At 35.4% G+C, this 26,837-nt stretch overlaps 10 protein-coding genes across 10 annotated transcripts; 5 read left to right on the forward strand and 5 right to left on the reverse strand. All coding sequences in view use genetic code 12, as the record gives it.

Moving 5' to 3' along the window:
* Positions 1-2,062: 2,062 nt before the first annotated feature.
* On the forward strand, positions 2,063-4,360 carry J8A68_002389 (uncharacterized protein; the record flags this gene model as incomplete). The annotated part of the gene is made up of 1 exon (XM_049406134.1): positions 2,063-4,360. The coding sequence occupies one exon, from the start codon at positions 2,063-2,065 to the stop codon at positions 4,358-4,360; it is 2,298 nt and encodes a 765-aa protein (XP_049264297.1).
* Positions 4,361-4,888: 528 nt separating this feature from the next.
* J8A68_002390 (uncharacterized protein) lies at positions 4,889-7,006 on the forward strand (the record flags this gene model as incomplete). The annotated part of the gene is made up of 1 exon (XM_049406135.1): positions 4,889-7,006. One exon carries the CDS (start codon positions 4,889-4,891, stop codon positions 7,004-7,006), a length of 2,118 nt encoding a protein of 705 aa, XP_049264298.1.
* A 168-nt stretch (positions 7,007-7,174) lies between these two features.
* On the reverse strand, positions 7,175-9,409 carry MSS116 (ATP-dependent RNA helicase; the record flags this gene model as incomplete). The annotated part of the gene is made up of 1 exon (XM_049406136.1): positions 7,175-9,409. The coding sequence occupies one exon, from the start codon at positions 9,407-9,409 to the stop codon at positions 7,175-7,177; it is 2,235 nt and encodes a 744-aa protein (XP_049264299.1).
* Positions 9,410-9,838: 429 nt separating this feature from the next.
* MSO1 (Mso1p) lies at positions 9,839-10,528 on the forward strand (the record flags this gene model as incomplete). The annotated part of the gene is made up of 1 exon (XM_049406137.1): positions 9,839-10,528. The coding sequence occupies one exon, from the start codon at positions 9,839-9,841 to the stop codon at positions 10,526-10,528; it is 690 nt and encodes a 229-aa protein (XP_049264300.1).
* A 35-nt stretch (positions 10,529-10,563) lies between these two features.
* Positions 10,564-12,078, reverse strand: J8A68_002393 (uncharacterized protein; the record flags this gene model as incomplete). The annotated part of the gene is made up of 1 exon (XM_049406138.1): positions 10,564-12,078. The coding sequence occupies one exon, from the start codon at positions 12,076-12,078 to the stop codon at positions 10,564-10,566; it is 1,515 nt and encodes a 504-aa protein (XP_049264301.1).
* Positions 12,079-12,319: 241 nt separating this feature from the next.
* On the reverse strand, positions 12,320-15,376 carry MCD4 (mannose-ethanolamine phosphotransferase; the record flags this gene model as incomplete). Its single annotated transcript, XM_049406139.1, has 4 exons — positions 12,320-12,903; positions 13,143-13,183; positions 13,473-15,279; positions 15,364-15,376. The coding sequence occupies 4 exons, from the start codon at positions 15,374-15,376 to the stop codon at positions 12,320-12,322; spliced, it is 2,445 nt and encodes an 814-aa protein (XP_049264302.1).
* A 2,394-nt stretch (positions 15,377-17,770) lies between these two features.
* J8A68_002395 (J domain-containing protein) lies at positions 17,771-19,834 on the reverse strand (the record flags this gene model as incomplete). Its single annotated transcript, XM_049406140.1, has 1 exon — positions 17,771-19,834. The coding sequence occupies one exon, from the start codon at positions 19,832-19,834 to the stop codon at positions 17,771-17,773; it is 2,064 nt and encodes a 687-aa protein (XP_049264303.1).
* A 762-nt stretch (positions 19,835-20,596) lies between these two features.
* SAC1 (phosphatidylinositol-3-phosphatase) lies at positions 20,597-22,453 on the forward strand (the record flags this gene model as incomplete). Its single annotated transcript, XM_049406143.1, has 1 exon — positions 20,597-22,453. One exon carries the CDS (start codon positions 20,597-20,599, stop codon positions 22,451-22,453), a length of 1,857 nt encoding a protein of 618 aa, XP_049264304.1.
* Positions 22,454-23,956: 1,503 nt separating this feature from the next.
* On the forward strand, positions 23,957-24,703 carry J8A68_002397 (uncharacterized protein; the record flags this gene model as incomplete). Its single annotated transcript, XM_049406144.1, has 1 exon — positions 23,957-24,703. The coding sequence occupies one exon, from the start codon at positions 23,957-23,959 to the stop codon at positions 24,701-24,703; it is 747 nt and encodes a 248-aa protein (XP_049264305.1).
* Positions 24,704-24,864: 161 nt separating this feature from the next.
* On the reverse strand, positions 24,865-26,583 carry J8A68_002398 (uncharacterized protein; the record flags this gene model as incomplete). Its single annotated transcript, XM_049406145.1, has 1 exon — positions 24,865-26,583. One exon carries the CDS (start codon positions 26,581-26,583, stop codon positions 24,865-24,867), a length of 1,719 nt encoding a protein of 572 aa, XP_049264306.1.
* Positions 26,584-26,837: the final 254 nt, after the last annotated feature.

Genomic DNA, 26,837 nt, shown 5'->3' on the forward strand with positions numbered 1-26,837 from the left:
TTAGTCTAAAAAATTAACCTTCGGCTGTCTTGATTATCCAGAAAGGGTCTTTTCAAGTAGAAAAATCGGGGTCGAAAAGGCTAAACAATGGGTCCGAACAGAACTAAGTAGAAAAGGTGTCTTCTTGGAATATGAGAATCTGCAAGTAATGAAGAATAACGAATCTCTTTATATTTGTAGTTTTGAATACTGAGATATCAGATTATGGGATTGTACCAAGACTTTATTTGTAATTTCAGCTTTTTCTCGTACGAACAATGATTTGAAATTTGCAACTTAGCTTCGAATTCTGCAACCTCCTTTGTGCTATAGGCTTCTTTGAGTAGCCCCTTGTTTGTACCATCGAACAATTCACCCTTAGGGATGTTGCATCTCCATCTGATTGTTTCTGTAGCAATTCTTAAAATTCAACAATGGCGTTATTGTTAAAACATCTGTAACCCCTTGAAAAGCTTTATTGTTTGGGAATTTGCAATTGAAATCCGAAAGAGAAGTTTTGTGTTATGTGAAGAGAAGAGAGTAGATCAATAGAAAACGTTGGCATCTGTATTGTAAGAGTAATACATACAAGAACTGTTTAAACCTTAATAGAAAATGTGAGTACACTTAAAGAATTTGCAATCAAAGATGACACCACACAGTCACGCAAACTATTACAACTTGTAACACCCATATTCCAACGATATTTCTTTTATATTTTGTGCTCTCAATATTATTAATATTCAGTAATAGCGGCTGTTTAGTCCTTTTAGGGGGATTTAGATTAGAAAATCAAGCAATGAAAGGGGGGATGGGATTGGGATTGGGATTTGTTTAATAATTTAATTATATGAATTTGCAGTTTAAATATCGAATATCAAAGGATCAAAAATATTTCAAGGATTTCTAAACCTGAAAAGATAACCTGCCACGGGATCAATATGATACCGAAGCATTAGTAGTAATATTTTATACTTTGCCAATATTAGTTACTAGTTGCTGTATTACAATTTGCCGATTTGCTTTTTTTCACATTCATTAATTCACATTATTTCTATATAGATTACTAAATATTTTTAACTATAAGCATGGGCTAAATGTTTTACATCAAATTGTGAAATATAAAATCCATTGAAGATTTCCTGGAAATTAGAATACAGGTGTAAAGTTTTACTTGGTGTTGTTAAACTCTTTTCAAACACTACAAGTATCTACCACCATTAAATATAACAAACTGTTATTCAAGCAAACGTCTGTTACTCCAAATAAAGTTGAAAGAAATTATTATTTTTTTGCAATTAATATTCTAGACTACAGTACTAGATCTAAAAAGACTGACCAAGTCTCGCCTTAGATTTCTACTTAATCGAATTTACGGCATTTTAATTATCAGAGCTTAAAGGTTGGATTTCCATCTTCAGACAAGGTATTGTATCTAGTAGTACACCTTTGAATACCCAGACTATTGGTTCAGTTGACAGGGTTTACATCTACCAAGGCATTTCATTCTTAATCATTATTTAGGGGGCTAGTTAAAACAGTGAGATCTAAAATTAATTACGCAACAGAAAAAAAAAATCTGTGAGATTCAATATTTTTTAGGTTTTTTTAATTACTTACATCAGAAAAAATAATCATTTAAATCATCATCATCACGTAAGGAGTCATCGAAAAACTTAAATACAGGTTTCGTATACATATTTTTAAGTGGATTAACAGTTTTTTATTTCCAAGCCTTGAGTTTTTGATTAATATATTCAATAAACATTAAACCAGTCTGATCTAAGATATTATCCAATTTTTTTTGAGTGTATCATTTTGCATAGCATAGCTCATCTGAGACATAATTCCATATCTATAAACAGAAACAATACCATTCGAATTATTTTTTTCGGTGAGTTCCATTTTATATTACATCAGCCACATACAAAACAAAGAAAAATATATTTTTAGAAGAAACCTTCACACATAAACTGTAAAAACAAAAATAAAAAATATTTTTTGTTTGACATCAAAAATAGATTTGTGGAAAAAAAATATAAAACACCCCCAAAATCAGAAAGAAGAAAAAAAAAATAAAATTATGAAGGAGTTAACCAAATTTAATAAGTTTATAAATAATCTACGCCAACCTTCTCCTCCAACTCCATATTACTATTTCCAGAGAAGAGAAGTTCTAATAGTAAGAGATACTGATTCTTTGAATAGTTCAATTCAATCTACTTCCACATCAAGCTTAGTACCGAGTAGTATAAGTTTAACATCATCAGAAAGTAGTTCAAGTGTTGCAAGTTCAAGTAACAGTGTCACCCAACAATCTTCATCATTAATAGTGTCTTCGCCAACTACAAGTTTAAGTTTAAGTTCACCATCAATAACTTCACTCTCTTCTACTACATCAACCATACCTAGTAGTTCAAGTAGTAGTAGCAGTACATCCAGTGAACCGTCCCTTTTAGCAACGTTTTCATCTTCAACCATACTGTCTTCTACAGAGCCAACATCATCGAGTGCTTCCTCGTCAACAATAACAAGTTCAAGCACCCTGTCTTCAACGTCATCGTCAACAAGTAGTAGTAGCAGTGAGACAACAACGTCGTCTCTCTCCTCCTCAGCCATTCGTTTTACAGTGAGTTCTGCTACTTCATCAAGCACAATGTCGTCATCAACGTCATTAGTTAGTGCATCCGAGACTAGCTTTGAGTCATCAAGTTCAACTGTTCCAAGTAGTAGTAGTACTGAACCTTCATCGTCTCTGACAACTAGTTCCCTGCTGGTTTCGAGTTCAAGTCAAATAACAAGTTCTTCAACTACGAGTTCATCTTCCATTAGTTCATCAAGTGAAGTTACTAGTAGTTCACAGACTTCGTCCTCATCAGTGGTCCCATCGTCATCAAGTTCTAGTCTGTCTCAAGTTACGTCGTCCTCAAGTTCTATTCCAAGTTCAAGTTCATCCTCATCTGTTCCTTCTTCTTCCAGTTTAGTTTTTTCATCATTCCTGTCAGAAACATCCACCGAAACAACCTCATCATCATCGTCAATTGAATCATCCAGTAGTTCATCTATTCCATCCTCAAGTTCTGAATTACCTTCAGAAACCTCCTCTTCCTCATCATCCTCCAGTACGACGTCAAGCTCATCATCATCTACAAAAACTTCCTCATCAAGCTCCACAACCAAAACCACATCCACGACACACTCAACCACATCCACGTCACACTCAACCACCAAGCCACCAGACTCAACATCCTCCACTATCTGGACATCAATCACGTCCTTAATCACCCAACCCGACACCACCATCACCACAGTGGTAACGGTCCCCACATCTGCTAATGCCGTCAACGACAACAATGGAGAATCCATGGCCGAAAGAAACTCAAAATTAATCGGAGGTCTCGTAGGTTCAATCGGAGGAACTATCGTTATTGCCGGTCTAGTGGTATTATTCCTCTTCTTAAAAAAGAGGAGACGGAATAAATTATCCAACCAAAACCCCGATTTCAATGGTGTGGTTGTTGGTGGTCATGGGAATGGTGAGGACGATGATGCTGATTTATCATTTGACGATAAAAACCAACAATTATTCCATGATAGTCCTTCATTACAGAACAAATCCCGATTTGGGTGGTTTACGTCCCTATTCGGAGGTCATCAAGGTAGTGATTCTAATTTATTACAATCTGCCGGGCTTGCTGGTGCCGGTGCAGTTGCTGGTGCAGGAGGTGCTGCTGCAGCTGGTAGTGGATCGTTTAGGAGAGCAACTGCGACCGATGAGGATTTGGAAGCAGGTCAAGGGTATGGAAGCACCGGTGGACATCCAAGACAATTCGAAGGTGGTAGTGATTCTGGGGAAGATTTCACATATAGGGGAGTATCAAATGCTAATAATCTAGATTCGGTGTTTAGGAGCAGTGGTGGAACTACAGCGGCGAGAAATTCAGCACATATGAGTACGAGATCTTCATCATTTGGAACTGGATTGTCATCACTAGCGGGAGCAGGCGCTGCAGCGGGTGGGAGTGCTGGTGGCAGCGCTGGACATACGAGGATGAATTCATATGGACATCCATTAGCAAATGCCAATGATTTCGATTTCCATGAAGCCCTGCCTGGTCTAGCGGCTACCGGTGGTAGTGGTCAACATCCGGTGAATAGAAACCTATATGCTCCTCATTTACAACCACAACAAGAAACAAGATCTAGTTCGACGTACAATAGTCCTCCTGAAGAAAGTGATTCTGGATTGGAATATGATAGTGATGATGATTTGGTATTGCCGGGAGAACAAGCTCCATATCCTCGACATAACGTGTTTGCTGATCAAGAATATGGGTCTAATAATAATTCCATTTCGAGATTCCAAGAGGACATTACTTGATAGATTAATATATCAAATTTAGTTTGCTTTTATTGTCATAATATTGATGTCATCAATAGTTTTGTTGTTTTTTAATTCTTATTCGTTGCCTTTTTCTGTATACCAATTCATCTAATAATCGGTTAGTTTATTACATTTAGTATTAGCATTATATATAAATTTATACTTCATTGTTTAAATTAAAGTTTGACCAATTTAAGTTGATGTACATTAACTCATCTCTTGTAACTTGGCAGCATACCATAAACCAAGGTTTATGAAAATTTCTGTTCAAGCCAACTAATTTTGGAAAGGTATAGCGATTCATAGACGACAGCTAGTCAGATCTCTCAAACATCCAATCATCTTTATCAAGGGAGAATAATTCATCGTCGTGTTCCTGTGTTCTTATCTGGGCAAGAATGTAAGATTGACAGATATCACGTGATCTGTATATCTATGAAATTTCTTATTTTAGTTTCTTTTACGACCAAATTCAATTCACCAAAGAAACTTCCACAACATCCATTGAATACCATAAGAATAAGTATGTTACACAGCAGAAGAAGGATGCTACTGCTACTACGATGCCCAACTGGATTATTAATTCTAGTTGGATTATTATGGTTATTATCTTCAGTTGATTGTCAATCAAATTCAACAACAACAACATTTGACGTCGTTGAATCTCCTCCATTCACATCAATTCCATCCAATTCTGTAACCACAATAACTACAACAGTAGTAAAAACACTAATAGTCGAAAGTGATACATCAACTTCTTCAATAATATCCAAAGCATCCAAATCAGGTAAAATCTGGAATTGGCAAAAGAAAGTATCAACAACATTGTCAAAAACAACAACAACATCACAACGCATGTCTCCATTGAACACGACTGTACCTAATATATTTCAAGCGCATAATATTTCATCATCATCCTCGCCCTTATCATTAGTCTTGAATGACATGAGAAGCAGCAACAGTGCCGTACCAATCATATCTACATCCAGCGTGCTGTCCCAAACGCAGCTTTTGCAACAACTACATACTCAACAAGATACCAACAATACTCACAACACCAACAACAATATCAGCAATATTATAGATGAATGCCATTTCATGTCGTTTGAAGAATGGAAGAAACATAAAATTGAAGCTGTCAGTAATAATACAGACTCACCGGCTGCTTCACAATTGGCCCCATCCATATCCTCCTCAACAAGTCCTCAGCTTGTCAAAAATCAAAACAGCACCAGATTGAAAAACAACACTTCCAACAAGACCTCCACCCCAAAAGGCATATCAACATCTAAAGAAGAAGTCGCGTCGTCTGGGCAAAATCAAACCATAATAGAAACAGAAGGGAAATTATATAAGGATAAATTCAACTACGCTTCAGCCGATTGTGCAGCCACAGTTGTAAAAACCAATAAGAACGCCAAAGGTGCCCTGGCAATCCTTAAAGAAAACAAAGATTCCTATCTCCTAAACCAATGTTCCATCCCTGATAAATTCGTAATTATAGAATTATGTCAAGACATCTTGGTTCAACAAGTTGTAATTGGGAATTTTGAATTTTTTTCATCTATGTTTAAGGATGTTAAGATAAGTGTAAGTGATCGATTTCCAACTCTGAATTGGAAATTATTGGGGGAGTTTGTGGCGGAGAATAAACGAGATATTCAGACTTTTAGGATTGAGAATCCATTGATTTGGGCAAGATATTTGAAGATTGAGATATTGAGTCATTATGGACTGGAATTCTATTGTCCAATTTCGGTGGTTAGAGTACATGGAAAGACTATGATGGATGAGTTTAAGGAAGATGAAGAAAAGAGACACATGGAAAAAAACGAAGAAAAGGTTATAGAACAAGAAGTGCAACCAGAAACTAATAATGAGCTTGATTTCTTATATATAAATAGTTCATTAGCCAATGATTTCAAGGTATTCATGCCTCATTTGGACCTAAACGCGTTCTTAAAAGATATTAATGGTACAAATATCACCAAACAAATATGTACTCCGAATACCACCAATGAACCAATCACTACAACTGCATCCTCAACCACCCAAGAATCAATCTATAAAAATATAATGAAACGATTATCATTATTAGAATCAAATGCAACATTATCATTATTATATATTGAAGAACAACTGAAATTACTTTCGTTGGCATTTTCAAATCTAGAAAAGAAACAAAAATCAAATTTTAATACCTTGATCAATTCAGTCAATATCACGCTAATTAATCAATTACTTTCATTTCGTGATTCTTATAATACTCTTCATGAACAATATCGGAAATTATATCATGTTCAAGAATCAAATCATCGGGAGTTGTTATTGGAAACAAATAAGAAATTGGGTGTTTTGACAGGGGAATTGGTATTTCAGAAACGAGTGGTTATGTTTAATAGTATTATAATTATGTGTTTGTTGGTATATGTGGTTCTTACGAGAGATGTTGAAATTATTCAACAGCCAGAAAATATAGACGACTCTGGACGAGGAGAGCCGGCTTCGCAGCTGGTGATGGTTGACGGTGAGGTGTTGGTGAAACTGCACCCAGCTTCGAAATCTACAACAACTGCAACAACAACTGGATCATCGCCATTTAGACCATTCACATATAAGCATATTAAACATAAGCTTGTATAATGACCAACTACATTTTATAGAGTATACTTTTCGTTTTTCTAAAATTTGCTTCAATATATACAAGTCTATATAATTTTGAAATCCATCCAACAAAGATGAAAAATCAAAAAACTTACAAATCATCCTAAAGTCTTAGAACTATACAACACACAGGATAAACATCGTTTCTTAAAAATCTTCATTATTACGGTTTCCACCACCATATCTATCACGGTTTGAACCACCATATGAACGGTAACCATCCCTACCACCTCTACTTTGGTATGAATCTCTTTGGGAATATCCTCTTTCATAATTATTATATCTCTTAGCACGGAATCCATCATCATAAGAAGAACCACGATCAAATCCACCTCTCTTTTCACCTCTATGACCACCAGTTCTGAATCCAAACCCTTTACTTCCACCACTCACATATTCTTGACGAACATCAGGGGATATTTTCGCAAATTGACCTTCAACTTGTCTTGGAAGACGTAATTTAGCTGAAGGATCTTGAAGAACAAATCTTTGGAAATCACCAATTTCACGTACAACATCAGTAGGATCCATACGATAAGTACGAATCAAAGATGCTGCATAACCCATATAAGAGCCCATAAAATCATTTAATCCGAATTCATCGGGTACTAAATTTTCCAAACATTGGAATTGGGGCATATCTTCTGACTTGGTAACTTCATGGAAATCAATTTGGAAATCTTGTTGTAATCTTTTGATATATCCGACTTCTTGAGCACAGATAAAAGTGATTGCGGTACCTTTGGCACCAGCACGTCCGGTTCTACCTACTTTATGAACATAATCGGCGGTTTCACTAGATGGGGACATTTGAATAACATGACTGACATTCTTGACATCAATACCTCTGGCAGCAACATCGGTGGTGATTAATAATGATTGTTTGTGGGTTTTGAAGGAAGCTAAGGCGTGATTACGTTGTCCTACAGATTTACCACCATGGATGGTGTAGACATTATAACGACTTCTTTCTTCACCATGGACTTTGGTAACATCGGAATGTAAAACTTCGAGAAGGGATTTATGGAACCAATCAACGGCGGTTTTTGTAGGTAAGAAGAGCATACCTTTGAACCCTTCAACTTTTAATTCTTCGACAATATATGAAAATACAGTTTGGAATTTATCAACTTGATCATTACATTTAACTAAAACTTGATGAATATTTTCATGAACATCAGCATCATTTTCTGAAACAGTATTAATATAATCATAATTTGGATGAATATGTTTTCTAGCAAATTTGGCAATAGTTTCATCAATAGTAGCACTGAATAAAAGTGATTTTAATGGTGCAACAGTTTGATCACGAACTCGGTGGATTTGACGATCAATAGCATCCAAGGAAGGTTCAAACCCGATATCTAATAATCTATCAGCTTCATCATAAACACGATAAGCTAATTGATCAAATAATGAACTTATTTCCGGGTTTTTTAAATCAGCTTCTAATCTACCAGGAGTAGCAACCACGATATCAGGAGGGGAACGTGGATCGATTCTATTAGGTTTACCACCACAGATTAATAATGTTTTTGGTCTGACTTTTCTATCTAATCCATTAATGACTTTATTATATTCAGCCACGATTTGATCAGCTAAATCACGAGTTGGAGCCACAATTAAAGCTTTAATACCAGGTTTATGATTATTCAAGACATATTCAACGGTTGGGATAATAAAAGTTAAAGTTTTACCAGTACCAGTTTTAGCACGACATACTAAACCCTTTTCAGTTTTTAAAGCTGGAATAATAGCTTCTTTTTGAATTGGGGTGAATTCTTTATATTCATTGACTTCTAAAGCTTCAAGAAGTTCATGTCTGATTAAACCAGTTCCCTTGAAATCACCTGGACTAATTGGAACAAATGATTCATCGATGATTTTGGTTGGTTCTGGTGCTTCAGGTAATTGTTCTCTGACATAATTACCAACTCTATCACCACGCTCACGACCACCATATCCACCACGACCACCACGGCTGCCATATCCACCACGGCCACCATATCCACCACGTCTGTCAGATCCATAATCATTATCGCGGTCTCTTCTATCATACCTATCAGCAAATCTATTCTTAGAGTGTCTTTCGAAACGGGGACTAGAATCTTCGGCTGAAGCTTCGTGAGCAGCTTGTTGGACAAATTTGGCATTTTCGGCAGCCTTGGCAATAGTATTCTCATGAGCTTGTTTCATATGTGACATAATATCCTCGAAACTCTTGTTCTTATTTGAGAAAGTAGATTGGAAACCACGAGTGGGCGTCATCATCATACCACTATTTCTCATAATAGCTGGGGTAATAGAAGCACTGGCAGTAGTAGCAGTAGTGATACTATATCTGGTAGATGCTTTAAGTACTATCTTTCTAAGAGCAATCATCGTTATTATGTATGTCTATTAGTGGAAAGATAAAGAAGTAAAATAAGAAGAAGATCAAATTTTCAGTTTTTATTATTTTATTTTAATTTTAATTATTTTTTTTTTGCCATACTAACTAAACAATATAAGGAAGAGAAGACTAATAAACAAAGACAAAGAGAGCGAAGATTTTTTCTTAACAAAAAAAAGAAAATTGAGATGGGACAATGATTATGTAATCATGTACTATTAGATTATGTAATCAATGATTATATAATCAACAGTATTATTATTACGTAATCAGTAGTTGTAGTTTATTTTTTCCTGTTTGATTTCCCACTTTCCAATATTCTCTCCACTATCCATCGATAACCAACCAACTAACCACTTATCTATAAATATAACTATTAATTCCTTATACAATACTAAAAGAGAACTAGAATAACGACAATGCAGCATCACAACGGTGGTAACAATTCAACTGGATTCTTCTCCAAGATTAAAGAGAATTATAGTAGTAAATTATCTAATCTATCATTAACTAGTAATTCATATGTTGATAAAGATGGTAATACTGAAGATTCAACATTAATTCATAATGCATTTGTTAAATACTATGATTCAAAAGGGTTACCTTATCCTGATTGGTTGGGGGTTAAGAACATCCCTACTCATAAAATACAACAACAACTGAATCAATATCAACAACAACATCAGGCCAATGGATATTCATCAGATCAATTTCAACCGGTACGTCATAGTAATACTTTCAATAATAGTTATTCCTCCAGACAGCAACAACAACAGCAGCAACAACAGCAACATCACCAACAAGAACGTCCAGCTTCTAATACTACAACGACTAACACACCCGGTTATCGATCGCAAAGTAAATTACAAGATATGTACAATAAATCAAGACAACAACCTACTCCAGCAGCATCCGCTACTTATGCTCCCAAAAGTGACACTGCCCATCCACAACCAATTAGAACTAATAGTTATTCCGTGACTGGAAATAGATTACGAGAAAGAATGTTGAGAAATTCACCTTCTCAACTGCCACCAGTTCAACCAAATCCTCCTCCATCAAATAATTCAAACCAATCTACAAATCAACCTTCCTGGGGTAGGCGATAAGACAAGATAAATATATAAACATATACATACATTCTCTATTGATTTAATAACCTATAATTCTTTTCCCAATAATTTCTTCCTTTAATAAACCAATCAGGTAATTTCCCTTCTATAGGAATTCTTAATTTCATAACACTTACATTCTCAAACATAATTGGATTCTTATTTAGGTTTTTATAATATTTATAATCAAATTGTTTTCTAATTTCATCCCCTCCCCCTCCACCTACACCAAATTCTAATCTATCTTTACTATCCCTTCTTCTCATAATTGGTCCCCCGAATGATCCACTACTACCTTCATATGATGATCTTCCGGGTTGTTGCATTGGAGAAAACCCCAGCACCGGTCTGAACTTATTACTCTTCCCCCCTCCACTCCCCCCTCCACTGGCTTTCCAATCATATGACCTCCTCCTACTATCAACCAGCCCCCGCAAATATTGTTCATTATAATTATTACTAAAACTATTATTTCTACTCGATCGATTCAACTGCGGCGACGTTCCTGGAGTTATCGACATCATCATTTCATTATCCAGATCAAGCAGGGTGCCTGATTTATCTCTGCTACTTCGCTGTTCGACCAATTTGAGGAGATTGGCGGGGATTTGGGGGGAGGCGGATAGGAGGTCGTCATCGAGGTCGTCCATGTCGCTGATATTGCTTTGATGGTCGAGAAATTCGTCGTCGTTATTACTCTGATCAGGTGGGGATTTCAAGAAAGGGGAGGAGCGATGTTGATGGTGATGATGATGATGATGGTTATGGTTGTGATTGGAATCGCGTCGGGTGTTTGAGGGCTGGAGAAGATGATGGGGGTCGATTGATTCTTGATGTTTCTGTTTCATATTATTGAGTTGGTCAATTTCATAAGGGATTAATTCAATTTGTATCAATTCTAAAAAAGTTTCAGCATTATAATTATTTGATTTATTAGATCCAGAACTTATCCCGGAATAAATCCTATATTCATTCAATATAGAATTAAAATTCCATTTTTGAATCTTTCTCAATATCCCTACTAATGTAGAAGTAGAATCAACCACTAATGCTGGATGTTTATTCTTATTCAATATCAATTCAATCGCTTTTGCAATTATATTCTTCTCAATCACCATCCATTGATCAGCCTTATCTCGTTTATTCAAACTTATAACATCCAACATCTTCCCAGAAGTCTTCGCTTTCAAGACCGGAGAACCAGTCATCCCTTGTTCAACCAACATAACATCCCCCACCTCCATCTCTCCCCCTTCCCCCAACTCTTCTCCATCCGTCTTATTCCTATGTGTGGTTGGTGTCGAGCCACTAGTCGATGCATGTCGATGATGATTGGAAATATTCATCAGACCAAGATTGAATAACTCAATTTTATTATTATTATCATCTAAAAAAGTCTGTAAACTACGAGGAGGTTTTTCAGCATCTAATATAATTATGGATTTTAATTTTAGGGTTTGTAAAAAGGGGAAATTGTCAGTTTCTAGTTTGGAACATCGATAGATTCCTGGTTCCACTAAACCGAAGCTATCTGGAGGGACTAACATTTCTGGAACCTTACTATATCTATTTTGGTGTTGGTTTGGTTGGGAGTGTTGTAGGGATCAATTGAATATTGAAATCTCAGGAATTTTTTTGTGGTTGCGTTTTGGTCAAGAAATGTAGGGCTACCAAATGCAGATATAAACCGTTGAATATAGAGGTGATCTTGTATGAAGAAGAACATCACAGCAATACAAATCTATTATACATAAAACAAAACTAAACACTAAACAAATACGTATGAGTCTATTCTACTTTAACTCTATCCCCATCACCATCCTCCTTCTCCACCTGCTCCTCATCCGAATACTCCACCCCTTTCAAAATCACCGAACTAACCAATTCCAAAATCAACATAAACAACGAACTCAAAATCGCCAAACAATAATTCGAAATACTTACGCCAATATCCAACCAACTTCCTTCCGTCTTGACCAAAAAGAAGAAATTCAAACTAAGAAAATCACTAGTGGATATAATCAACGTACTTATAGTAAACTTCCTAATTTCCAATTGATGATTCATGATTCCCAAACAAGTACTCAACAACACATAGGGTATAATCAATTTTATCATCAATAATGCCCCCATCGAGAACGGGTCAAAGATGGGTATGAGTCTATATACCGAATCCAACGAGAATGAGGAAATACTAGCAATATTCCCGGTGCCGAAGAATGCCAACTGGAGGAAGAAAAACCCAATAATAGTAATTCTAATCACTTGTAACCAATACCCGGGGGGTAATGTTCCGGTTAATTTCCGTGACGTGATGATATCCAAATGTGATACCTTGAGTGATGTTTCAATCACAAGCCATTGTAATAACACTAATGAAAACCCGACATAAAACAACAATTCGAACGAGATGGTGAGGATGATGAATGTGGGTATGAATGCGAGGAATATAATTAGGAGTCGGAGTTGATAATCTTTGGATGGATTCATGGCATGGAGGGTTGGGAGGACGACTAGGGAGATGATGAAGGTTGTCCATCCTAGGAGTTGGGAATGGAGGGGGAGTCCGGTCCGGGCTTGGAGGGAGATGATGGAGGTGTTGGTGGCATACAGGATGATTGGGATCGTTGAGATTTGATAAATGATGAGTTGCTTTTGTTTTGGGGTGATGTTATGGCGACGGGTGAAGATATGGTGGGCGGATATTATACTGATGATGAATGCGAGAGTGGTGCCGATGTTGATTTGGGATAAGGATTCGGTTTTGACGGGATCCAGGTTGGTGAAAATACACATGAGAAGACAACTTATTATCCAGGTGATTTTTATCCCGGTGGGGATTTGGGCGGTTTTGGAAACTAATAAAGGATATAATCCGACCAAGAATAATATAATTGAAAACACAAATCGTTCAAAGAATCCATATGCTATACCTTCATACATCCCCACAAATGAAATCACAATCAAAAATTTCGTCATCCCCGAGACCCCATGTAAGAAATGATCAATTCCATTCAGTAAATATTCAGTTTCATTAAAGATATTATACCAAAAAAACAACGGGAAAATAGCATACATATAATAATTAAATGGAGACCGTTGATAAAATAAAATATAATTAATCACCAACCCCACCCCACCGAAACCCCCCACCAAGGGGATAGAAATCGTTTTTGGTTTATATTTCTCTAAATCCCCCGGGGTCAATATAAACAATTTCAAAAAAATAATAAATGAATAAACAATCCAACCAAAGAATCCCAATGTAACAATCGAACGAAGTAATAACCAATTATAAGTCTGTAAATAATTCAAACCATCCAAAGCCCGTTTCATCAATTCTTCAGTCAATGCAATTGCCTTATGTTCAATATCTGCCTTCACTTGTTCATCTAAATCCAGAATCGTGCGTNACCAATTATAAGTCTGTAAATAATTCAAACCATCCAAAGCCCGTTTCATCAATTCCTCCGTCAATGAAATTGCCTTATGTTCAATATGTGCCTTCACTTGTTCATCCAAATCCAGAATCGTGCGTAAATCATTTATCAACGATTCTATTTCTTCACGATATTGTTTTATGGCTTTATGTTCAAATGGTTCATATGGTTTGAATTTAAATTGTGATTCATAAACTTCTTGTTCCTTAACATGATATTGTTCGACAATTGCCAATGCATTAGCATATAATGCTGCGAGTTTTGTCGATTGGTCAGCATCGAGATAACTTAAAGGCAATTCACCGACTGAGTTTGCTGGGTAGTTTGCTCCGATGAGATATGCCATTAGGGAAGCTATATCTGCTTGATTTACATCTTGACGAGATAAATGATCGAGATCCCAAGTATTGAAATAATCATCTTCAAAGCCGGAATTGGCAGGGGTTTGTTTTGTGATTTGTTCTTGTCTTTGTGCAGTCGGTAATTCGGCTAAAGGTTTTGGTTTATTGATTCCAGCACCCCAGGCAATTAATGGAGTTCTGGTATTATCTGGGTGTCCATCTCCATGAGATCCAAAATCGGACATACCATGATCGGCGGTGAATACGAATGCGGTTTTATCATCACCAAAGAATTCATTTATTCTTGGGATTAATTCTTGTAATTTTTGATCAATATATTCTATATTATCATAATATTCCGCCGAGTAAGGACGATATGCATGACCAGCAGTATCTGGTCCTAATAAATGTAAGAAAAATACATTACCTTCTTGAGTTAATTCTTGATGTAAAGTATTATTCCAAGTCAGATTAGCTAACAATTCATCAAAATGTTTAAACACAAACAGATCTAATTCGATTGAACTTTGAGTATAATCCTCAAATTCATGTCCATACATACATACATCAATCCTACCAGGTACAACCCCATCACCATAGGCAAACATGGGTAAAATATCAGGAGATCCAAATGAATAAGTATGTTTAGATTGATTGAAGAATGAATCAAAATCAACGGGATTCTCTTTCCACCCCTTGGTCACAGCAGAAACATCCTCATAAAACCCAGCTATCATAGCCACATGACCTGGTCTTGATTCTGTAGGCATTCTGGTGTTGGAAATACCCCAAGTTGCATTATTTTCAACAAGGGAACGTAAATAAGGGGCTAAATATTTGGATTCTCCATTGGTTGGATGAGTTAATTTAGCAAAAGTCTTATCGGCTCGAAGACCATCTCCTACTATAAGGAATAATCTTTTTGCTGGTGGTGTTGTGGTGGATATATGATGGTCCATACCATGAACTAAAGGCAGGACAAAATAAATATCAAAGATTGACCATAAATAATAAAAATGGAATAAGACTCCTATGAATAAAAGGAGTTGACGATTCTTGTTCATTGTTGGTTATTCCTTTCTGTTAATGTGTCTCTAAATATGGATTGTATAAAAGGAATGAGTTGGATAGTTGGTAATTATATTTATTGAGTAAAGAAAGAAAACACGTTGAATAAAATATTGAATTGAAAAAATAATTTCTAGACACGAGAGTTTGAAATTTATGAAAACAAGAAAAAATTAATATTGTATATCCACCAAGGTAGTATAGTAAATATGGGTTAACCAATCTATTTAACAATAGTTAGTTAGAAGTTAATAGTCAAACAAAGTAATATATTTACACAACAAATCTTCTTCTTGTTTGATTTGATTTGATTGATTAAAAAGCTTATCCCTAATATCCTAAATTAAATCATGTTTGTTATAACAGAAAGTATTTGAAACTACATGTATCCTACTCTCTTCTACCTGTAAGCCCTTTCATTTCATTTTCTTCTGTGTACTTCCTGAATTTCTTTTATTTACATTTAACTATTCCATGCTTTTAATTATTATCATATATTGATTAGACGAATTGATAGTACGAGTTTTTGGTCTATTTTGTAGTTCTAGAACTTATTATTTTGTTTGTGTTCTCCAGATCAATACAAAATTTGCAACATATTCATTAAGAGAGATTGCAAAAAAAAAAATAACTTCATTCTTTTCCTCTCTACTAATTAACCACAAAGAAATCCACCACCAAGGAAATAATAATATATTCATTATCATCAGTTGATTAAAATCATCTCATTAATCCAAATCAATATCTATCATATGTTTTGAAAATGCTTTAAAGGAATACACTTGCCGTGAAGTTGTTACTTGGGAAATCCGGAATTATTTATGGCGATTAATCCACAGAAATGAAGATCACAGAAACAAAACAAGCATTCTTCCAACATAACTTCTTTATCAACCAAACATACTATTATTATTATCTCATTCAAGATATTCTTCGTGCTTTCCTCATCATGCAAAAACCTCCAGCATATCTCATTAATTACTTGTCATATTTTAAATCGTTATTAATTAATATAACAAAAACCACAAAAATGAAAACCAACCTTCAACAGAATCAAAAATAGCATGGCGATATCAGATAATTTGGAGAAGGTATTGACTGGATTTCAAGGATTGGTGTTATAATAGTTCATACTGGATATAGCCACCTGACCAATGGTTATTTCTTGGTGTGTATTTTTTTAATATCTGATCTAAGAATGAAGGTCTTACTTGATCTAAGTTGGGAATTAGGATGAAGACTGGAATTCAGAATTTGATGTTCATTTCAAGGTAGTGATAGAATTTGTTAAGAATTATTTAGTTGGTTTTCAATGTTGATGATGAATCATTTGAGAAGAATATAATGGAAATTCAAGTATGTTGAGATAAATCAATAAAATTTAATGAGGGGTCCAATAAAAAGATAAGAAATTCATGTTGATACAATTTGGAGATGGTTTTGACTGGATTTCAAGGATTAGTGCAAATTGTTCATGCTGAAATTTAGCCACCTGACCAATGGTTACTTTCTTTGTGGATATTTTAATCTGATTTACGGAAGAAGGCCCTACTTGATCTAAGCTTGGAATTAGTGAGATTGAGAATTTGATGTTCATTAAAATAGTAGTATTGAATCGGAAGGAATTTCATGGGATTTCAATTATGGTGGTGAGTCATTTGGGAATAATTTCATTACAAGTGGTGAATCATTTTGAAAAAGACTAATGGGATTTGGGGTGTTATTTGGGAGGAATTTAATGGGATTTGAGATTGTTATTTGGGAGGAATTGATTGGGATTTCAATGATAGTGGTAGATCGTTTTGGAAAGGTTTTGAGAGATGAATTGGATAGGATTTCAATAAGGAAAGAAGGAATTCACTTGCTTTAGAATGAAGATTTTGGATTCAGAATCTGATGTTCGTTTCGATGTGGGAAGTATTTATCGTGGGTTTGAATGTGCAGGTATATCATTTGGGGATTTGAGAAGTCATTTTGGGAAGAGCTTAAATTTTCAATTAGTGTGATAAATATTTTTGATAACCATTGATGGTGATAGATCATTTGTGGAGAATTTCAAGTTCGAGAGTTCAATCAAAGAGGAAAGACTAATGGCAGAAACACAGCAATCTCCCCGTTGCCTTGAAATATAATTCTTGAAGAATCAATCAAAGTTAGAATGTGGAAACAACCCAAACCAGGTTGGATTAGTTTTCGAAACCTAATAAACTTCCATATAAATCATCTCGTTTCACAATTATAAACAACCATCCTGCTCCCAAACAACAATAAATAGCCATATCCATTAAATTCGTTCCTCTCTAATCCCAAACCATAATAAATAGCCATATATCCATTAAATTCGTTTCTATCTAATCCTATATAAATAATATAAACATAAATTCCAATATCTACACCCAAGATTCATCATCCTGTTTCACAATCCTAATCCAATCACAATTCTGATTATATACCCCCATCGTCCCGACAAACTCCCTCAATGTCGTCATATATTGATTATTCACCTCCTCATCCCTCGCCAAACAACATAAATAAACATTCATATTCTCCGACAGACCATTTATAACCTCGAAATAATGTAAATCCTTCAATGTTCTTTCTTGTTGATATTCGATAATGAGTTGTTTATATTCCAAGAATTGCTTTTGGTAGGATTGGATGAGGTCTGTGTATGATTTCCACCCTGCGCGGGTTATGGAGGGGTTTAGGTTCGGATTTGGTGGCGTTGGTGGGGAGAATTGTATACTTGGGGATGCATGAAGGTCTGACATTGATAGACGGGGGATTCTTGATTTGGGTTCATTCTTGACCGGGTGGCCACGGATGGGGTTTTTATTGGTGGGTGTGGATAATGTTTCAGCTTTTGATTTGCCATTGGTATATTCGAATATTCGCCTTTTGGAACTTTTCATGGGGGAATTAGGAGGAGTGGTGTTTTCTTTTTGTTGTGGACGTTTTTGAGAATGGGGGAGACTTTCATACATGTCTGAAAAATCCACATTTTCGAGATCAGGGTTTAGATTTTTACCCAAATCATCCATTTTGAAGATGTTGGAAGGTTTATATCGCTTATTTGGTGTTCCTAGGTGACTTCTAACATAGCTTGTTCTTGCCTGTCCAGGTATGTTAGATGCAGGCGTGGATTCTGGTGCTGCTGTCGCTGCAGGTTGTTGCCTTTTCGGAGAAGACGATCCATTCTTTCTCCATCCCGTATACGACGCTGTTGATTTAGATTTAGCTTTTGGTTTTGGAGGAGCATTTAATTCTGATTCTAGGATTTCATTAAGTTTCGACATTAGATCGGGATCCTGGTAGTATTCGGTGGTACTACTAGCTAATGGACTACTTCTGTCTTTATACTTATCTTCTTCTTGACCTGCCTCAAATGAAGCATCGAATTGAGAAGTATCAACAGGTGCTGAATGTGCTTCACTATTAAAAGTAAACTCATCTTGTTCATCGTCTTCTTCCTCGTCGTCTTCTTCTTCTTCCTCTTCCAGTTCATCGGATTCAACAACTACTGAACTATCATCATCTTCAACCACAATTGGATCATTTGAACTTCCTCCATGATGACTTGACGAATCATAATAATCAGTATAACTGAAAAAACTTTGTCTAGCATTCTCTCTTTCCCTAGCATTACGTTCTTTAGTTTCACGATATTGTCGATCGGCCATATCTTCATTATTATATTGTCTATTTCTAACTTCTTCTTCCTTCTCAACCCCTCTCCTAGCTTGGGATTTCGCTTGAAAATATTCATGCTCTTCTTGTAAGTGCTCTTTTCGTTTCTGTTCCATTTCAGCAAGTTTCTCTTGATGTCTAAGTAATTCATCAAGTGCAGCCTTTGTTTTTTCTTGTACTCGTCTTGCTTGTTCCTTTTTCCGTAGTTCTTCTTCAACTCTTGTTCTTTCAGACATCTCCTTTCTTAATCGTTCGGCTTCCTGTTTCCGTAGTTCTTCTGCGGCCTTCATTCTCTCTTGCATCTCTTTTCTTAATCGTTCAGCTTCCTTTCTCTTGCGTAGCTCTTCGGCTTCCTTTCTTTTACGTAATTCTTCTTCGGCTCTTAGCCTCTCAAACATCTCCTGTCTTAATCGTTCAGCTTGTGCTGCCGCTTCTTCATCATTCTGTCTCTGATAATATTGATAATATGAAAACCCGCCTGGTCTTCTATATCCATTCCCAGGGCCAGGTCCACCAGATGTAAACATATAACTTGATTCTTCTGGTTGTTGTTGTCTCAGTCTAGTGTTGTTGTTGTAGAATGGATTATCTTTGAGAGCTTCATATGCTTCTTTTATCTTAATGAACATTTCATGATGTTCTTTATTGGATGTTTTATCAGGATGATATTTTAATGATAGTTTCTTATAAGCTTTTTTAACTTCATCTAATGATGAAGTTGGTGGTATTCCTAATGTTTGAAAATATTGATAAGTACTTGCAGACATTGATAACTAATACAAATATATTATCATTTAATGTTAAAGGTGTTCTAAGTGGTAGATATCTATTGGAATGGGATAAGGTGTATATACTTCTAATGTATTTGTCTAAGTGAGTTGATATCGAAAGATCAAATTGGTTGTAAAAAGATTTTTTAATTTTCTACAATAGAAAATCTCCCAGTTGGAACATTTCATGGAGTGATTTTATATGCACACCACCACCACTGATATTATGAATATATACACATAAGTTTACATTGTAGTATAATAACTGAAAAAGATTTGTTACACAACGGTTGGAAATTATACTACTTTACATGCGGACTCCCACAGCACTTAGTTTCTCGAGAAAGATTCAATGACTCGAGGGTCCATTTGATGTCGCCATTCGATTGTTCCGGAAAGAGAAGTATGGTAGTAGAGCTATATTATTTACAAGAAAAGATTTTCCACTAGAAGCATATAGATATTACATAGCTAATTAGAGTGGATAATTTGAGTTGAGTTACATGTAGCTCTTATTCTTTGATATTTCTTCTAGTTCTTTGTTATATCAGCAGTATAAATCCATCTGACGTAAAAAAAATTGTCGCGACAGTTTTGTATTGTTCCGTCGTTAATTAATTATTAAACTGCGTGTGAAATTGTTGTTGATTTTTTAATCAAGATTCAAAATAAAAAAAATAAATTAACAACAGCACTTTAATCAGCAACATCTTCTTCGTTTACTCATTGAATAGAAGTAAAGGTATAAAACTGTAAAAGATGGTATTACAACATGCAACCACTCAAAGAGGTGGTCATGTCTTTTATAATGACTTAACAAGACAATATCTCTTAATTCAATCAGATGGATCATTAACAATATCAGAATCAATTGGTTCCCCATATGATTCAGTTATAAATGATTATGGTAGAATTATATCTTGTCTTATTGGAGTAATTAAATTAAAATTCCATACATATGTCATTATAGCTGATAAACATGAAATTACTGGGGATATTATGGGTCATGAAATTGCTCAAGTATTATCTCATAAAATATTACCATTGGGAAGTCATTCAACAACTAATGATATTGAAGAATTGGCATATTTGAAATTATTAGAACAACATTTAAATAATGCAACGTTGTATTTCTCAGTTGATCATAAATATGATTTAACCAATTCATTACAACGTCAATTCACAGTGGCTGATTTAAAGATTGATGATAGATTTTGGTGGAATAAATATTTATGTGAATCAATCATGATAAATGGAGAATTGAATTCATTTATAACTCCATTGATATATGGATATTTTAAATCTCATTCTGCTATTTTTGGTGGGGGATTAAATCAAACATTAGATTTCGCTTTATTAACTCGTCGTGCCACTAAAAGAGCCGGTACCAGGTATTTTAGAAGAGGAATTGATGATGAAGGTAATGTTGCTAATTTCAATGAAACTGAACAATTCTTCACTAGTAATGAGGGGCACATTTATTCACTCTTACAGACTAGAGGATCTGTGCCTGTTTATTGGAGTGAAATTAATAATTTACAATATAAACCTCATTTAGCAGTATCTACTCAATCTTCATTAGATACAACTGCAGCACATTTTAATGAACAAGTTCAATTATATGGTGATAATTATTTAGTCAATTTAGTTAATCAAAAGGGGTATGAATTACCCGTTAAGCAAGCTTATGAAACTGCTGTTGATAATTTGCCTGAATCATTAAAATCTCATGTAAATTATATTTATTTTGATTTCCATCATGAATGTAAAGGAATGAGATATGATCGAATTAATTTATTATTAGATCGATTAATTCAATTAGGGTATACCAGTGATAATTATTTTTGTTATGATTTAACACAACATAAAATCATTTCCACCCAATCAAAAATCATAAGAACAAATTGTATGGATTGTTTAGATAGAACCAATGTTGTTCAATCAACAATTGGTCGGTGGGTATTACAAAACCAATTCATTAAAACTGGATATATTACAAAAGAATTATTACATCAACCATTTGAAAAACAAGATCCGAAATTTAATTTATTTTTCCAGAATTTTTGGGCTGATAATGCTGATGCGGTATCTTGTGCTTATTCAGGCACGGGTGCTTTAAAGACTGATTTTACAAGATTGGGGAAAAGAACCTATAGGGGGAATTTAAGTGATTTATCAAATTCAATTACTCGTTATTTTAAAAATAATTTCCGGGATGGTAGTAGACAAGATTCTTATGATTTATTTTTGGGCAAATATAGACCATTTCAAGAAGGAGTTGAATCTCCTTTTATTGATAGACGTCCAGCTTATATTCAATTATTACCATATTTAGTAGGAACATCATTCTTGGCATTATTGGCAGTTGTGGTTTATCCAAGTGGATCTATATTTGATATTAGAAATTTAGTGATTATTACTGGATGTTTGTTATTTGGGGTTAGAGGATTATTATATATGATTAAAGATGGTTATCAATTTGTTGATTGGCCAAGATTGGCTCAGTTGGATTTCTTAAAGAAACAACAAGTTTATGATAGTACTGGTACCAAAGTTGTTGGTATTAAATATAGAATTTCGGATAAATTTGAAACTATTAGTAAGAAGAAATATTAGGTTGTGTTTTGTATATTGTTTATTTAGTTTAATTCATTTTAGAATATTGAGTAGTTTGTCTACACCCGTAGCTGTCATCTATATCTGTCAGGATCTAGTATTATGGTAAGTGTATCCTTTGAAAACTGTAAACTCTCATTCAATATGCAAATCACTCATCCAGACATACATGTACTTACAGGTTTTGCATTAAAAGTAAAAGAATATTACACTTTAATTACAATAATATTGATAATAATTCTATTGTATCTATGAACTATTCTAGCATTACTGTTTCTGTACCCCGTCGAATCTACTCAATTCAATTTCATTTCATGTCTTGGGTTCACTAGGCGCATAGTAGAAACATTGTGAATCCTATTCATTTGTGTTGATGTCCAATATATTCATCAGCCATATGAACCGCTCTATTTTGTATATAATATATATTATACTCTATGCATCATCCCTGAAGAGTCGTCTTTTCTAAATAATTGCGTTGGACTCACTCTTGAGAAGTTATCTTGATAGAGAAGCACCTAGTGAGTTAAAAAAGAATAATTGCTTTTTATTCCTAATGGGAATTCTGATTAGATTACTGTTGCCAATATTCAATACTATAATTGTTACCATCGGAGTATAAGCAATTTTTCTTCAAATCACTATATGCTTCTCTATCATTTTTGATCATCTCCAAAGTTGTAAACCCGTATCATATGTAAAATCATGTTGATTTTCCTCCGATTGTTTAAATTGTTACTTCTGCATACTTGGCCCAATGCCGTCAATATTGGACTTAGCCATGACCCTGGGAATACACTAATGACTACACCAGCCTGCTTGTACTTCTCCTTGATAAAGTCTGGAATAACTTTTCGTGTGACAATAAGGTAGTACCAGTATTATAATGGTGTACTCATTGGCGTATTCCCACATTCATGGCTCAGTCCAATTTGCGGCAAAAGGACAAGTATAGAGTTGTTCGTTGATCTAATTAAAAAACTTCTTAAATGTTCGTCATAATTTTAGTTACCAATTCTCTACAATAACTTACCAATATTGACGTCTTCTTGTGAAGATGATTGTTTCTTAGTTACCCGCTATCGCAAATATTCAATCACTTCAAATATAAATATTCGGAATTTTGATCGTCGTGGGCCATTTTCTATAAATTCGTCTCCGTATCTTTTTCATCTCTCCTGTTCTTGCTTCGTCATTACAACTTGGCCATTGTTGATATGCAATTAATTCATCCTGGTCTTACTTTTGGTGGAGACGATTGATTGGCTTCTATAGATTATTCTACTATGTCTTAGTCCCAACAGTTACTGATTCCAATTCTTTAATTTCATTTGACAATCCAATATGTCTTTTATTGAAAATCTATATTACCAGCACCAGGCGAAAAAAATTGATCACCTTTTAATTTAAAACCTCCAAAGAAAGAAAAAAATTATCATTCATTTTTTTTCAACAACAATCATTCATTGAATTAATTTATCGAACCCCCCATATAAACAAACAATGTCCGACATATTAGAAAAATCATTAGACGACATAATCGGCGAATCCAAATCCTCCTCATCCTCAGGCAGAAGATTCTCTCCACGCCGAGGAAGAGGCGGCCCCTCCAATCGTCGTGGTGGTGGCCCTGGCCATGGCCAATACAGAAGACACCCAACCGGTGCCAGAATCCATAAACCCCATTCCCCACCCTATCACCACCCACTCACCAAATCCATAAACTCCACCCTCCCCCGTGATATCGCCTCCCTCGCGGGTCCAAGACCAGTCCTAAGAGTGAAAAACATCCATCCGGACCTAAATGGAGAAGATTTATCTCAATTGTTTGGTAGTATAAATGATGTTGATTTTGTTAAATTTGATGCGGTGAATGATAGTATTGCCTATGTCTGTTTCCAGAAAGATTGTGTTATCAGCAATTCGGAAGCGATCCAGAAATATGATGGAAAGAAGGCGATGGGGAAGATTTTGGTGGTTGAGAATGCGATTAGTTTGGCGGATCGGATAAAAAGTCTTCCTGTGCGTGAGAGAGGCGCGGGGGATATGGTTGAAAGAGTAGGGAGTGGTAGTGGTGGGAGAGGTGGATATAGGGGTAAGCATATTAAAAAAGGTAGAGGGGGGAGATTTGGAAGACATGTTGAAAAGAGTGCTGAGGAATTGGATAAAGAGTTGAGTGATTATATGAATACTGATACTAATGAAGATGGGAGAGAATCTTCAGTTAATGATGAGATTAACATGGAATAGAGATCACATGAACAGTCATAAATAAAGAAGATGCCTTCAAAGTGTTTAGATTGTATTTTGATTATTATTTTGTAATTATTATAAAAAGAAAACTAATAAATGTATAATGTATGTCTACTGGATATAAAATCAATGAATATATATATATATCCAAACCTGGGTTAACCCATCCCTTGGGTCAATTCAACCATATCAACGTATAATTTCTTTGTTCTTCTTCTACAATCCTTCCCCCAATATAAAAACGGGATAATACCAGCAATACTAACAAAATCAATCACCGCCAACGCGATATATGTATTCGCCGTCCCTGCTCCATCCAACCAAGGAGAACAAACAAATGTAAAAACACAAGCCAAAGTATTATTAATAATCGAAACCCCAACCATCCCTTGAATAACAATCGCAGGATATGCATCCATCAAATAACTCATAGCAGTATCACCAATCGACCCCCATCCGAATCCAATGAATCCCAATCCGACATAAATCACCTGCCAGGGCCATTCTCTTTCCGCGCCGACACCAAACATAATCAACCCGGCAGGGGAGATGATCAAAGTGATAAATAATAAATATAATCTATATTCCGGTTCCATAATCCCATTGTTACCTTTCGCAATCCATAAGACATGTTTATCAGAAAAATAACCGGACATTATACATCCAATCACGGCCCCGATTAAAGTGGCCACATTCATTACCGCGACTCCAGTTTCGGATTTATTCCAAGGTGGACTACCGAAATAAGTATCTTGGGTGGTTAAGAAAAAAGTCATGTATGCATCTTGCAATCCCCAAAGGAGACCGGATAACCAGACGGCAGGGAGGGTGAAGACTTTGAAATAGATAAAGAATCTTTGGATATATTGTTTGAATCCCGATCCGATTAAATATGGAGAAGGGGTAATGATTGCCATACGTTCGAGATATGGTTTTATTTTTTCTTGATTGGATTCTTGATCAGCGACAATGACATCACTGGTGTTTTCATAACTATATGTTTGACCAATTGATTCAGTCTTCTTCAATTCTTCCTTTTCTTCAAGTGGTTCTTGTTGTTCTTGTTCTTGTTGATCAACTCTTGAAGAATCCAATACTTGATTATATTTCGATCTATCAAACACCGTCTCCTCACAGGCAAACAAAATAAGCACAATCGTAAACCCACAAATAATCGCTCCCCACCAACCAACCCATCTAAATGATTGATGCAAGGAAATAATATGCGCAATCAACGGACCCAAGAAAGATCCAATACTAGTCGCCAAAATATAAACCGTCAACACGGACCCCAATTGATGTTGGAAAAAAATATCCGAAAGCGATTGTTGCACTTGTGCTTCAGCACAAGCTTCCGACATCCCGACAAACACCTGACTCCAAATCGTATCCGAAGTCCTCCTCGACATCGCAAACCAAACGGACCCAGCAGTCCCAGCTACCAAACAGATAATATAGGTGATTTTCCTTCCATATAACGAACTAGCGGGCGCGAAGAAAATACAACTCCAGCCAATGAATATAAACAATACACCAGCACCGGTATTCATCGCATCATATGAGATTCCATATACTTCATTCAACGAGTCCTGGGCGGCACCGGCACTATTTGAAGTGGCGGCAGTTAGACCGGTGATGAAGGATACTAAGATGAAATGCCACATTTTTCTTGACGTGGACCAATTTAATGGATCATTGGGTGAATCGGAAGGTTGGGGTAATAAGATGATTCCATCTTTGTTTCTTTTCAAGGGACGGCCACTGGAGATTGAGGATTGATCGTTGGAGAAAAAGACGTTGGTTGTACCGGGGACGAAGTTGTCGTCGTAATAATCGGTGACGATCATTGTATCATTGTTGTTGTTGTTGTTGTTCATAGTTGTTGTAGTTTGTTTATTTGAAATTGGTAGCGTTCGTTAAAAGTGGGGGAGGGGGGAATGAACTATGCAAATTCAATTAGTAGTTAGTTTAATGTATATCAAAAACAAAAGACTTCCTATTGGGGTAATATATAAGGAAGAATAAAAAACAGATAAATATTAATATTGTGGGGGGATATTAGAAACTTAGTATGGTTATATGTTACTTTTTAGGTTTCTGTCAGTAGGCCATCGTGTGACTTGTTATTCTT

Source organism: Hemisphaericaspora subhashii, assembly GCF_019202705.1.
Source record: "Hemisphaericaspora subhashii strain CBS 10753 chromosome Unknown scaffold71, whole genome shotgun sequence".
NCBI lineage: Eukaryota > Fungi > Ascomycota > Pichiomycetes > Serinales > Debaryomycetaceae > Hemisphaericaspora > Hemisphaericaspora subhashii.